At 44.8% G+C, this 13,284-nt stretch overlaps 2 protein-coding genes across 2 annotated transcripts in view; one reads left to right on the top strand and one right to left on the bottom strand.

Moving 5' to 3' along the window:
- cdh23 (cadherin-related 23) overlaps window positions 1–8,284 on the top strand; it is a 137,328-nt gene extending 129,044 nt beyond the window's left edge. The window contains exons 52-69 of the mRNA XM_047334727.1: window positions 454–573; window positions 839–1,016; window positions 1,239–1,450; window positions 1,754–1,948; window positions 2,036–2,149; window positions 2,246–2,375; window positions 2,715–2,978; window positions 3,069–3,230; window positions 3,617–3,873; window positions 3,970–4,067; window positions 4,219–4,339; window positions 4,430–4,509; window positions 4,670–4,710; window positions 4,841–4,901; window positions 5,284–5,413; window positions 5,753–5,872; window positions 6,172–6,282; window positions 6,591–8,284. Of these exons, the coding sequence (XP_047190683.1) occupies window positions 454–573; window positions 839–1,016; window positions 1,239–1,450; window positions 1,754–1,948; window positions 2,036–2,149; window positions 2,246–2,375; window positions 2,715–2,978; window positions 3,069–3,230; window positions 3,617–3,873; window positions 3,970–4,067; window positions 4,219–4,339; window positions 4,430–4,509; window positions 4,670–4,710; window positions 4,841–4,901; window positions 5,284–5,413; window positions 5,753–5,872; window positions 6,172–6,282; window positions 6,591–6,932 (2,736 nt within the window). The 3' untranslated portion in view covers window positions 6,933–8,284. The remainder of the gene's footprint in view (window positions 1–453; window positions 574–838; window positions 1,017–1,238; window positions 1,451–1,753; window positions 1,949–2,035; window positions 2,150–2,245; window positions 2,376–2,714; window positions 2,979–3,068; window positions 3,231–3,616; window positions 3,874–3,969; window positions 4,068–4,218; window positions 4,340–4,429; window positions 4,510–4,669; window positions 4,711–4,840; window positions 4,902–5,283; window positions 5,414–5,752; window positions 5,873–6,171; window positions 6,283–6,590) is intronic.
- A 368-nt stretch (window positions 8,285–8,652) lies between these two features.
- On the bottom strand, window positions 8,653–13,027 carry LOC118283354 (eukaryotic translation initiation factor 3, subunit 6 interacting protein). Its single transcript, XM_035605223.2, has 15 exons — window positions 12,871–13,027; window positions 12,551–12,581; window positions 12,149–12,359; window positions 11,981–12,060; window positions 11,689–11,750; window positions 11,509–11,578; window positions 11,326–11,399; window positions 10,991–11,162; window positions 10,652–10,806; window positions 10,390–10,560; window positions 10,040–10,173; window positions 9,607–9,780; window positions 9,233–9,422; window positions 8,957–9,037; window positions 8,653–8,847 (listed from the first exon to the last, which is right to left on the bottom strand). The coding sequence occupies exons 1-15, from the start codon at window positions 12,901–12,903 to the stop codon at window positions 8,767–8,769; spliced, it is 1,719 nt and encodes a 572-aa protein (XP_035461116.2). The 5' UTR covers window positions 12,904–13,027; the 3' UTR covers window positions 8,653–8,766.
- Between the last annotated feature and the right edge of the window lie 257 nt (window positions 13,028–13,284).

Genomic DNA, 13,284 nt, shown 5'->3' with positions numbered 1-13,284 from the left:
TTTACAACAATCTCACAATTTGTTTATAAATGTCTTCACCTGAAGAATGTTTTCTACTTTCAGGGTATTTTGTAAGTTTACGTAAGATTCCAGTGCTTGAGATTTTACCTTAAAGGCCAAATTACACAGGTTCATGACCTTTTGAACTACAGAGTCTATATGTGAGCAAATTCCACAGGAATTATTTTTTTTATGGGATCAAAAGAAAAGATCAACATTTATTGACAGGTAAGGAGTGGTCTGCATTGAGGCTACACTGAACGGCATCCTGCCTGGAAATTTAAGTTAAAACTGAGCGTTTGCCCGTAATAAAGGACAATCTAAATATTTTACCTCCATGCCCCATTTCTGTCACACACACACACAGAGACTTAAATTAATGTCTTGAAACAACCACCACTCCCAGTCAGTACTTGCACTTCCTTCCTAATTATCCCTTCTCCTCTGTGTCAGGGAGAGATCTACATCCTCTCTCCTCTGGACAGAGAAACAAAGGACCATTACACTCTTACTGCCGTCGCTCGTGACAACCCTGGTGGCAGCCCCAGCAACAGACGGGAGAACTCTATCCAGGTAAAATCACCTGCTTTAATGACACAATGATCTTTTATGAAGATCCTGTCGGGTTTGAATATATGATCATAGAGGAAAAATGCCATTTTAGGTCGATGAAAAGCTTGCTACACATTTAAGGAATAAGGAGGAAAATCTGCTGATTATTGTTACTGATACATACCGATGTCCTGAATATGACCATTTCTAGAATATATCATTGTGTCATGAATATTCGGTGTTTGAATTCATCCTCATTCGCCATCTGCCTGTTGATGCACATCAGGTCCTGGTGACAGTTCTCGATGTCAACGACTACCGGCCACGCTTTACACAGCGCGTGTTCAACACCAGCGTGTTTGAGAATGAGCCCAGTGGTACGTCTGTGATCACAGTGAAAGCAACGGACCTGGATGAGGGAGAGAATGGCGCGGTCCTCTACAGCATGTTGGGAGCCCATTCAGGTATAACTATGTTCCTAAAGGCCACAGAAGGGTCACCAAGCTGGTTATTCTGAATGAACTGGTATTTGAGTGCTTCCTGTTTGCAGGGAAATGTGATGGGTAAACATGGCAAATTATCAATTTACAATTACATCTACAACAGTGCAGTGGGAAGAAGTCTGAATACTGTGTGAAGTCACTGTACATCTTTACTTGGTCCATAAACTTCCTCTCTCTCTTTAGATGCATTTTCCCTGGATCCAAACACGGGACTGGTGCGTTCCCGGCGTCTGCTTCAGTCTTCTGAACGTTTCAACCTGACTGTGGTGGCCACCGACCAGGGGCGTCCTCCCCTGTGGGGAACTGCGGACCTGATCATCACAGTCATAGACGTCAATGACAACAGACCTGTGTTTGTCAGGCCAGCCAATGGAACCATCATCCATATCTCAGAGGTATCAGCTGTAATGTGGCTTGATGTCTGTCAGTGTTGGTCATGGCTCTTTTCATTATTTTCTCCATTAGAGAAAACATACGCTTTTCTCACAGGTGGGGATGCATGGTTACCGATACCAATTCTGACAGCTAAACTTTCTTTATCTGTCCTCTCTGACTAGTTGAGTTAGTTAACTTACACCAGAAACAGTACATTTTATCAGGAATTTCAGACATAAAACGTTTTTCAGTTACAATTTTTTTGGTCAATTTGTTGGATAAAGTTCACACAAGCACACGCTGGTCCTTTGCCCTCCATGTAGGAGCAGCCTCCAGGCCTGCCTGTGTACGAGGTGCACGCCACAGACTCTGACGAGGGCGTGAATGGAGAGGTCCGCTATGCCTTCCTGCAGACTGGAGCAGGTAACAGAGACTGGGAAAACTTCCACATAGATTCCATATCTGGAGTCATCGCGACGACTGTGAAACTGGACCGAGAAAAACAGGCCCTCCATAGCGTGAGTCACCTGTCTGTGTTTGTGCAGTTAGCATACGCAACTGTGTAAAAATGCATGTCTCTAACTGAGTCCAAACATCTCTCTCAGCTCATCATTGTTGCCCGTGACATGGGCCAACCAGTGCCTTACGAGACCACACAGCCTCTGCAGGTGGCGCTGCTGGACATCGATGACAATGAACCTGTCTTCCTCAAACCAATGGTGACAATACGCCCTAATGTGGTTATTTGTACACAAGATCTTCTATTAATGTGTTTGTATGTTTCTTATGGTTGTGTTTGTTTGTGTGCACCTCAGCGTGGCGGCTTGCCTTACCAGATGTTGATAGTGCGTGAGCACTCCCCTCCAGGAACTGTGGTGGGGAACATAACCAGAGCTGTGGACGCAGATGAGGGCTCCAATGCCGTCGTCTACTACTTCATTGCAGGTGACGCAGGGATTTTCACACATATCCACATGTTTTAACGCACGATTTTGCTGTTCATGAAGAAAATGTAATGAAAAGCTTTAACCCATCAGCATAAATTCTTTATGTTAATGTGGCCAAAGTCAGTTTGTTTGATTCAAGAAGATCAAGAGCTATCCATACAGTTTGTGTGGAAACTCTTGTATCCATTGTGTGGTCAGATTAAAGTCCTCATTTTTCAAAAGCTTTGGAATAATGAGGACATTCGTATAGATCCCTCTTTCTTTCATTTCTATTTAAAGCTGATTGCTTTGGAGCTTTAGATGACTGAACATAAATCGTTTCCATCTCTTCCTGCAGGGGGAAACAGTGATGGCATCTTTGGCTTGAGTCTAGACAGAGAGTTGAAGTTGCATAAGGACCTGGACCGGGAGGAGATCCCGGTCTACTCCATCATCATCAAGGCTTCCAGCAACAGGAGCTGGACTCCTCCCAGGGGTCAGAGGGCAGCACGGGCCAAAGCGCTGAACCCTGCCCTTGACCCTAGCTTGCTGGAAGTCCGCATCCTCCTGGAAGACATCAATGACCAGAAACCCCGCTTCACTAAGGCGGAGTACACTGCAGGTGATCTATGTTCTTAAACGTAATGTATTGTAAATGTGTATGCTGCTTGTAAAACCAAAATAACCGTCCATCTTTGCTTCCCTGTTTCAGGAGTTGCCGCGAACGCCAAAGTGGGTTCAGAGTTGATCAAGGTTGTGGCCTTAGATAATGACATTGGCAACAACAGCGTGGTCCAATACCACATCGTTACAATCCGTTACTTCCAGTCACAGAGCAATGGGAGTGAGGATGTTGGCAGCATCTTCACCATCGGTGAGCTTCCATACTTACAGTATTCAGGCCGTTAAAAACATACAATTTAAAGGCATTGCTTGTTTAGGTGAACTTACTGGAATAAGATGCATCACACTTTGGACACAGGAAATATTTGTTAGCAGGATATTTGTTCCTTTTGGTGTTTCTTTGGATTTGTTGACATAAAAACTTAACATTTTATGGTTTAAAATATGGTGCTTTCCCTATAAATGCAAAGTTGAATTAGAATGGCTTCAACAAAACCCACTTAAGAACAAATATTGACACATCACAACAGAATACAGTCCGATATATTAGCATCTTTTCATTTTGAGAGCCTGTCTTACCAATCAGTCCAATTCATGTCCTGTCTCAAGACAATATTCTGTGGCTGGTTTCCACAGGTTTGACAGACGGTATCATCAGAACCTATGACCTGTTCACCGCCTACAATCCAGGCTACTTTCAGCTGGAGATTTTGGCGTGCGATTTTGCTGGACACAGTACAACCGCCAACGTGAATATTTATATCCTGCGGGATGACCAGAGGGTCAAGATAGTCTTCAATGAGATCCCTGATTTGGTCCGTGAAAACCAGGAAGACTTTGTCAACTTGCTGTCCAACATCACCGGAGCCACTGTCAACTTAGATGACATACAGGTAACAGGCTCTTCCTTTAGAATGTCCGTTTGAACTTTTCTCTGTGTGTTGTACAAACATCTGACTTTTTTTTGTTCTCATTTTGCTTTCATTCAGTTCCATGTGGACAAGAAAGGCAGGGTCAATTATGCACAGACTGACATGCTGATCCATGTTGTCAACAATCAGACCAACACCATCCTAGATGTTGAAAGGTATACCTTCTATTTTGAAATACATTTTTCACTCCAGTCCTTCAGGACAACACTGTTGTTTGCAGAGTATATGCGTATTAAGGCCTGCCTCTCCTTTCACTAGAAAATTGGATTGTGTTCTGACCCAGTCCTGGTGCTTAATGCTTTGCAGGGTAATCCAGATGATCGACGAGAACAAGGAGCAGCTGAGAAGCCTGTTCAGGACATACAACGTTGTGGATGTTCAGCCCGCTGTCAGTGACAAACTGCCTGACGACATCTCCACACTACAGGTCTGTGAGTCTGGGACTCCCAGAAAACCTTCAGTTGTCACAGGGTTTTTTTTGATGCTGTTAAACTTTCTCTCTTTGTCTCTTCTACAGCTGGTCATCATTATCCTGGCTGTGCTGCTGTGCCTGGCAGGAATTCTCTTTGTCACAATGAACTGGCATTATCGTAGAGTGTAAGGATCGCTCAGCATTCTTTATAAGGGTGGTTTTGTTTTGACATACAATTTTATGAAATCCGCTCAGTCATGAGCCTTGTTTTTGACGCTTTCTGTCTGAGCAGTGATATCAACATGTTTATCTCCTCTTTTCGTCTGTCTTTGTGCTGTGGTGCAGACACCAGAGGAAGCTGAAAGCCATCGTCGTAGGATCAACAGGTGAGAAGTGGCTTCGTCGCGGGGGGGGCCCCGCGAGCTGTTAACTGCAGGATGTAGCTTTTGCCAACTGATAATACAAAACTGTAAAAGGCTGTTTTACTAACGCAATTATGTGTCCTCTGCCACCCAGGGAACCAGGGTTTAATGGATATCCTAGACATGCCCAACACTAACAAGTACTCTTTTGAGGGGTGAGATAATAGCTTCATTATTGCAACTAGTGCACGCAAGGGAATTCCCTCCAAATATCACTGTGTGTTGTTCTATAAAAGTTTATGTCAGTGATTTTCCAGTTGTTATGATTATTAGTCTGAGGATCAAGGGCAAGAAGTTCTGTTTCTGAGAATAAAAAAAATGTTTAATATATGTTTAAAAAAACTAGACTTCATGACTTCAGACTTTATGCTAAGCTCACTGCCTGTTGGCTATAGCTATATATTGAGCATGCAGACACTTATCTCATCAACAAAAACAACAACAAACTCTAATATGAGTTCTTTCTAAAGCTCACCATAATTCATGTTCCATTTCTTTACATTTCGATGAGGTGTATTATGCCGTTTGCCTCTGTAGGGCTAACCCAGTGTGGCTGGACCCATTCTGTCGAAACCTGGAGCTGGCCGCTCAGGCCGACCACGAGGACGACCTGCCTGAGAACCTGAGTGAGATAACTGACCTGTGGAACAGCCCGGCACGCACCCACGTCAGTACTAACATCAATCCGAGTTCATATACATATCACAACAATAATCTGAAGAGCTCAATAGATTATATTTTGCTTCACGAAGAGTAAAGCCACAAATCTCAGGATTAGACGAGTCATGGCATTGCTTCAACTTCATTACGCAGGCAAACCCTCACTATAATTTCTGTGTGTGTGTGTGTATTTGTGTGTGTGTGTGTGTGTGTGTGTGTGTGTGTGTGTGTGTGTGTGTGTGTGTGTGTGTGTGTGTGTGTGTGTGTGTGTGTGTGTGTGTGTGTGTGTGTGTGTGTGTGTGTGTGTGTGTGTGTGTGTGTGTGTGTGTGTGTGTTGTCCTCACAGGGTACCTTTGGTCGAGAGCCTCAAGCGAAGCCAGAGGATGATCGCTACCTGAGAGCAGCCATTCAGGAGTATGACAACATTGCTAAACTGGGCCAGATTATGAGGGAGGGGCCCATCAAGGTGAGACACCTGCATATAAGATTAACCAGGGAAACGCACACACATTTTTTTTTGTTGGTCATGTACGTTCCCCCTCCGCCTTCCCAAAACCCATCGGGGGACGAGGTCAGGGACGGGAGCCAGGACGCGTCTCCAGACAGTCCTGAGAAGAAAAGAGAAACTGGGGATTCAAACGTTTGGCTGTTGAGACCCAGATGATCCCACAGAATCTTACTGTGGATGCTCATTTATAAACTACTATGACAGTGAGAGTGTTCAAGGCGAGAGACTCTGTTTGATCCAAGCTGCCGTCCTGTCAGGGCTCCCTGCTGAAGGTGGTCCTGGATGACTACCTGAGGCTGAAAACGCTCTTTGCAGCCCGACTCGTCACTGTATCCACCAGCCAGGGAGATCACTCGTCGATCACTGAGGTGGGCTCGGAAAAACGGACTACCTCTTTACACATTCTGCTTCCTTCTGGAGAGTGACCTTGCATTCCTTTGATTTCCCTCTCTGACGTCTCGTCGGCTGCTGTGGTGTGACACCTTCTCTCTGCCAATCTTTTGCCTCGCTGCATCCACAACTTTCCCTCTTTTACTGCACCTGATACACTGATTTCTCTTCTATACAGCCTTTCCTCGAAGCTATTAATTCCAAATCTGTTACTATCTGTTGTGTTATTTTATAAATGAATTAATCCACTGCCCCCCCCCCCCCCCCTCCTGTCCTCCTCCAACAGCTGATACAGAGCGATCTTGATGATGAGGACGACGAGCGTCTGGGCATGGGTGGAGGTCGTGGCACTCTGCGCTTCAAGCACAAGCTTCCTGTGGAGCTGAAGGGTCCCGAAGGTGTGCACGTGGTCCACGGCAGCACCGGTACCCTCCTGACCTCTGACCTCAACAGCCTTCCAGAGGACGACCAGCGGGCCCTGGCGCGTTCTCTGGAGGCACTGAACGCTGATGGAGGGCTTTATTGTGAGCGCAATGCCCGCACAGAGTCCGCCAAGTCCACCCCGATGCACCGGCACAAGGACGGGGACACCCTGTCGCAGAGTCCCCTGGAGATCACAGAGTTATGACTAGCCGAGGCCTCGCTGGTCTGAGCGCAATCATAACTTGTGTGTGTCCTTGTGCCTCCACACCACCACCCTGCCGAGGTTAGGGAGGACTGGAGGAGGAGTGTGTGTAGTCTAGGGAACCTCATCAGCGAGACCGCATTTACCCTGGGTTGGTCTGAGTTGAAGATGGTCGTTTGGTACTTCAAGAGGTTTATTCAGGAAATGGAGAACTGGTGAGGCGAGACCAAATCAAGCGGTGTCATCGACTTTCATTCAAAGAGCTGAGTGAAAGAGAAAGATTAACCCTCCCTGTGGGAGAAGCTTGTTGATCCATGACCTTGAAATCCACATAAGGTGCCTCATTCTCACTAAACCTTTTACCTGGACTGCAGACACTCAAACAAACACAAATACACACACTCAGACCAGCAGATGGCCATCAATGCAACACTGACACAATTCCTCATCATGTTCTAATATTTTTTTCTTATTGCAAAAAAAAAAAAATCAGTGCTGAAGAAGTGAGCCCAGAGCAGAAGACGATTATCTTTCAGGGATTAGATACATTCTGTTGCTTGGAAATTATAGATGGCCATTAATGTGGACAAGAGCACTTTGAATATTTCCCCCAGTGATGCTTATGGAGTGGATTTTCACCTGACACCGAGAGAAAAGGGCCTTTACCACACTACTGCATTAGTTTGATGAAAGAGCTTTTTTAGGATCAAAAGACTCCCAGAGTGCAGAGCAGCAGTGAACATTCAGAACGTGGTCCTGCTCTCCTTTGATTAGCATGGACTGAATCAGTCATGTACAAGACGACTCCTCACTGAAACGATGAACATCGCCTCAGACTGGAGCCGCGTGAAAGAAAGAAAAAAAAAACTGTCTTTTATGAGTAATTTGATATTAAAGGCCGTCAGTGAAAGCCTTGGAAGCTACTTATAAATGGAATTCAAAAGAAAAATAATAATCAAATTTTTATAGACATGAAGATGGCGTTGTGCCCACAGAGACTTTACACTGCCACTCGAGGGAGTAGGAGTCCTGCTCAAAATGAGAATGTTTGCTTTTATTTTTTTATTTTATAAAAAATGTGATGGAATCAAAAGATATTTTTGAAGATAAATGCTGGCTTACCAAAATAGGTAGGGAATAATTATGGCTGTTTGGAGTATGTGTATATTGTGCTATGGTGACATGTAGTTCTATTATCCTTTATGACAACTGACGAGTGGTGTGTTTTTAAAATTACTTTTTTATATATATTATTTAGTAAGTTTTTATTTCTTTGTCATTTGTCACCAGTCCTCAGATCTGTGTTGGGAAATGTTGTTGGATGATTACATGATAATAAAAGAAATATGCAATGACCTCTGACCACAGTCAGTGGGACGATGGGAGAAGAGCGATAAACAGTGAAACCGATGCAGCAGAATGAAGCCAAAAGTCTGAGAAACATTAATGACCTGTGAAACTAAACATTTGTCCCCCATGAGCATTACAATGACTTCCTCTAGGTTGACTTCTATTGTTCTCACTGGTCCAATTCAAAAGAAACAGACCTCCAATAACAATGTGGCCTAATGTATTAATGTTTTGAATTCTGGTGGGGCATTGCAGAAATAACTTCCTCCTTTATATATAAAATTCAGGTTTTCTGTGAGGGCTTGGTCAACACTGCCACCTAGTGGTCGCGAGTAACTACTGGACAGGTAGTGAGGAAGAAAAAAATCTGGGGTTTTAGCACATCACTCCATCCTTTTATTGTTACATAGAAAAGTTTTCATCAGCAATATTCGTCAAAAAGCTTGAAAGAGACTGACGGGGCAGAGCTCTTCCTCACTGCTGCTGGTCAGACTGCTCGGGCCGTGGCACTCGCTGATGCCGCAGTGGTACTAGTGGTACTAGGCATTTTCTTCAGTGTCTTGTTCAGCTGTGGGGAGACGGAATCAACATCTAGTTTTTCAGTCTTCAACAGGCAGCAAAGTGTCAATATCAGCACTTTATTTTCCATTCTAGAGGTAAAACAGATAAGTTCTCACCTCCTCAAACTTGTGGATCTGTCTGATGAAAAAGTCTCCGTACCGACGAGCAACTTTAGTGTCAGCAATGTGGATCATGTCCTGTGGGAGAGAAACAAAGAACTACTTAAAACAAAATAGAACCCCTGACTTTGTTTAGATAATGTTTCACATGCTATGGAAAAAAAAAACAACAGCACCTTTGGCAGAGGCATTCCACACAGTCCACCTCTTCCCATACACTGTGACAATATAAAAATGTCTAAGATCACTTTATTTGAACAGACTTAAACACACCTTGTCAATGTAGAAGTCGACCTCGGAAGCAGACTGGAACTCTCCGTCCAGAGCCGAGATGCCGCTGGTCCACACCAGGTTCTTCATTTTGTGTTTGAAGACGAGAAGCTGAATACGGAACTCCTGCTCCGTCATGTCCAGGAAACCTGCCAGCTTGGCCACTGGCATGGTGGTGTAGAGCTTCAGGAAGCTGGAGGGACACATTGTGACTTAGTTGACATGTACAGACGTCCTGCAACCACATCCAAGTGAACAGGCTACTAGAAATGATCTCAATTTAAATTACCCGCATCCAAAATGTCCCGTTTTTAGTTTTATCACCACCTAATACAGTTAATTAACCGTGACACATTCAGACTGACGGTATGCTCTACCTGCGTATGGTGGAGAGCTGGGCCTGCTGCTGCACCTCCTCGGCAAAGACCTTCAACTGCTGCTGGAAAGGTTCTTTGTGGTAGTTGGGGTGGACATTGTCGTAGTTTGGCACTACGGGTGACAGGAACTTCGGACAGGCGAAACTGAACTGCTCTTCAAACACCTGCAGGTCTCTGACGTGGAAAAGAGAAAAGCCCTTCTATCACACACTGCCGGCACACATACCGGCAACACCTTTGTATCTTAACATAATCAAAGTAATTTCTATAATCTTAAGCTGATCTTTGTTTGACAGAAAAGACAAAAAAATCTGGTCAGTATAAAAGATTTTGCAAGTGGAAGGGAAAAACTAAATTGAGGTTTGAAAAAAAAAAAAAAGCTGGAAATTAAACACATTTGCTCCACTGTGATGTGAAGAATTTGTTTTCTTACCCTTTCTGCATTCGCAGCATCTTGTCTCCGTACTTTTCCCTCAGCTGGGTGTGGATGCTCTCGTCAATGCGCATCGGATACATGGTGAGAGCGATAGCCAGCAGACCATGCATCTGCTCATTTTGTTTGTTAATCTGTAAATAGATAGGATCGTCAAGACATCTAATTAGCTTTTCTCGTATATAAGCTTGCGACTTGACACCTAAAATGAATCACAGGTTATTGAACAGGGCATAACAATGAACTAAGAAGTGTCTCAGCTTGATTGAAGGTTCTCCATCAACCTTTCCTGATTAAAAAAAAAAAGTTGTCAACTACTCTGAAATCTGAAAAGCAGTGCTCTGACTGACCATCTCATATTTGTATGTTGACCTCTGGAACATGTTTCTCGTCCTCTGGATGTAGAGCAGGATGTTGGCAAAGACTCGGATGGCATCCTGGTAGCGCCTCATCATCAGGTAAGCAAATCCCACGTAGTAATAGGTGGTGATCTGGCACTCGGGCACACGGGAGTACATGCTCTGAGAGACGGGGAAGCAAAAATCATATTCATCATCAGTGGTACTCGGGCATCTTCCTCTCGACATTCATTGCACTAAACGGGGTCTTTACCTTCTTGTTGAGCTCAATGTTCTCCAGGACTTTGATGGCCTGGTAATAATCGCCAAGCAGAGAGTGAAGCCTCAGGAGCCCCACCAAGCTGAAGTAACCCAACATCTTGTACAGAGAGTGACGCCCATATTCCCCAGCCACACTCTCTGGGTCTCCTGTAATATGCAAACAAATTGTGTGTTACACATATACCAACTGTCTTGTCTAACACCAAAGCTAAATACAGTGAGGTTTCACTACATCCTACACTGCATCTTATTTGGGGTAACTTTAAAAAGGCCTATTAACTCAAATAATTACCCCCAAAAAAACAAATATGTCCAGAACATAAATCTCTACCTCCGCTGGTGTACACCTCGAGCTGGCCGTTAATGTTGCTTTTGTCCACCAGTGAGTGGAGGACGTTGAGGACGCTGTGGACATTCCAGATCTTTGGGTTGTTCCTGAGGAATTCGATCTCCTCCTCGGACTTCTTGGCCGTCTTGCAGCGGTACTGACTGAAAGACTGGAACTGAAGAGGGGTGTCTGCGTTAGCTGCATTCACACACGGTGTCTACGGGCTGTTTTGTAACTACTGTTTGACCTGGCCTCAATTTTAACACCAATACATTTGTCTAATTTTTATGGGCGAGTCTTGATAATCAAGGATAAATGAAGAATACAGTTTACTATACCTGGTAGATGAACTCGTCGATGATATCCCAGAGCCACTGGTTTGGCAGCTCCAGGGGGGCAGGGCCATCAGCGTCTGTGCACAATCAGAAATATTCTCCTATAACTCACTTTCACCAATAGTTCTTTTTACACTAATAACCTCTGATGAGAGGAAAAATGTGAGAAATTTTGCTGAAACTTACTGAGAATGTAGTTGAAGAGGTTGCAGTAATTGTAGTACGACTCGAACCTCTGGTCCAAAGTTGGCCCGCCCTGATTAGAAAGACAAAAAATAGTATTCATACAAAACACTGGACAGTTTTGTGCGTTTCTCAGAAGTCGAGGAAGAGGTTGGTCGCGGTTTATATTGAGCAGTTACTCACGCTGACTTTAGCATAGATGTGTCTGTAGTACAGCTCCTTGTAAAGGATGAGGAACACGGCATCTGTTGGAGACGAGGGGCAAAACAATGACATTATACATTTACAATGCTGAACGACGCGGTGATGAACTCGTTCATCAGTTGATTGTGAAGCCTTCTTCTCGTGCCTTAAGTCCGCTTGGAATGTACAATGACATGTGCGAGTATCAGCCAATAACTATCGGGGCAAATTCCTATTCAATCAGGAATTAAATTCTATAATAATAATAAAACCGATGACGGATGACACTCACCGTTGCCAACGAGCGATGCAATGGCCTCAGCCTCTGGCCAGGGAGACGTCTTAAAGAAACGTTCAGTCAACTTGTTCCAGCTGAACAGCAACAAAATAACATGCGATTATTCACCGTTTAATGTCCCTGGCGGCATCACAGTCGGGGTTTGGGGGGGGTGGCACTCACCTGTTCTCATAGACATCCTGGATCTCATAGATCTTCTGCTCGATGCTCTCGCTGGAGACGCGGTTGGACTGCAGCTCGTAAACCTTCTGGTCGATCAGGTCCGAGGTGGTTTTGTGGAAGTACTGCAGGAAGTTCTTGATCACCTCGGGGATGACGTGGTAGGTCTGCTGCTCATACTGCCGCTCGTAGGCCAGGTCCGCTTTCGGGTCACCTGCAGAGAGATGCGAGGAGGAGGAGGAGGAGACACACTGACCCACTGGAGCTCCACTCAATGATGTACTTCAGTCGAGTGCAGCTACACGTCGACGTGTAGTTCACACGTGGAACCTGGTTGTGTACCGGCCGTCGAGTTTCAACAGGAGAGATGACATCTCACATGTAGGTGGATGTGTGTATACTCACCGGTGTGCAGGTCGTAGTCGTACGGGTCGTACTGTGAGGGAACAGAGCAGTAAGACATGAATTACTAAATCAAAATGTGTCTTAAGTGTTATACTCTTTCTAACAAAGGCTACATCACGTTACATCGTCTGCTGTGTTTTATTCAAATCATCTCCAGAAGCAGCACTTATTAGCATCGTGCTAACTCATCGCAGGCTACCGTTTTTGCCGTTGCAGTAAGCTATGCTATGCAGCTAGCTGGCTAACCGGCTAACTAGCGTGTCTAACTTGTTATGATAAAAAAAAAGGCTTTCAACAGCCTGTAAGGGAACGATGCGGACCTTCACTTCCTCCTCTTCGTGGTGGTACGACATGGTGATAGTCCAAGATCGTCGATAGCTGAGCAGAAAGACGAGGATGCGTGCCCTGCTAGCTAAAGCGGCTAAACCACGCAGCTGGCGTTGGAGAGGCGGAAGGAAGCAGCGGTGACGTACGAGCCCGGATCCAGCGGCAGAGCAGTATCGCCGCCTAGTGTCGAGGTCAGGTAATTCTTATGTCTGTGTCATCGGTCCTGTAGTCTGGATAGTTGACGCAAAAAAAGAAGAAAAGTCTTCCCGGAGATGTTTGCAAACATTTTTTTTTTCAGGTCAATGTGTTTTATCTCCCCCACTTTAATTTGAATATTTAGGACAGATAAGAACATCATGTCCCACTGATTCCATTTGGATGCAGACAACATGCGTGTTACCCTGTCT

Source organism: Scophthalmus maximus, chromosome 10 (assembly GCF_022379125.1).
Source record: "Scophthalmus maximus strain ysfricsl-2021 chromosome 10, ASM2237912v1, whole genome shotgun sequence".
Taxonomy (NCBI): Eukaryota; Metazoa; Chordata; class Actinopteri; order Pleuronectiformes; family Scophthalmidae; genus Scophthalmus; species Scophthalmus maximus.
Note: the sequence above shows the minus strand (reverse complement) of the source record. Positions and strands in the feature narration are given on the sequence as shown.

Coding starts and splice junctions, on each gene's coding strand:
- LOC118283354 (XM_035605223.2), bottom strand. CDS start 12,903: ATGTCGTACCACCACGAAGAGGAGGAAGTGAAG. Junction 11,751..11,980: donor TGCATCGCTCGTTGGCAACG/GTGAGTGTCATC, acceptor CGTCTCCAACAG/ATGCCGTGTTCCTCATCCTT. Junction 10,174..10,389: donor CAACATACAAATATGAGATG/GTCAGTCAGAGC, acceptor ATCTATTTACAG/ATTAACAAACAAAATGAGCA.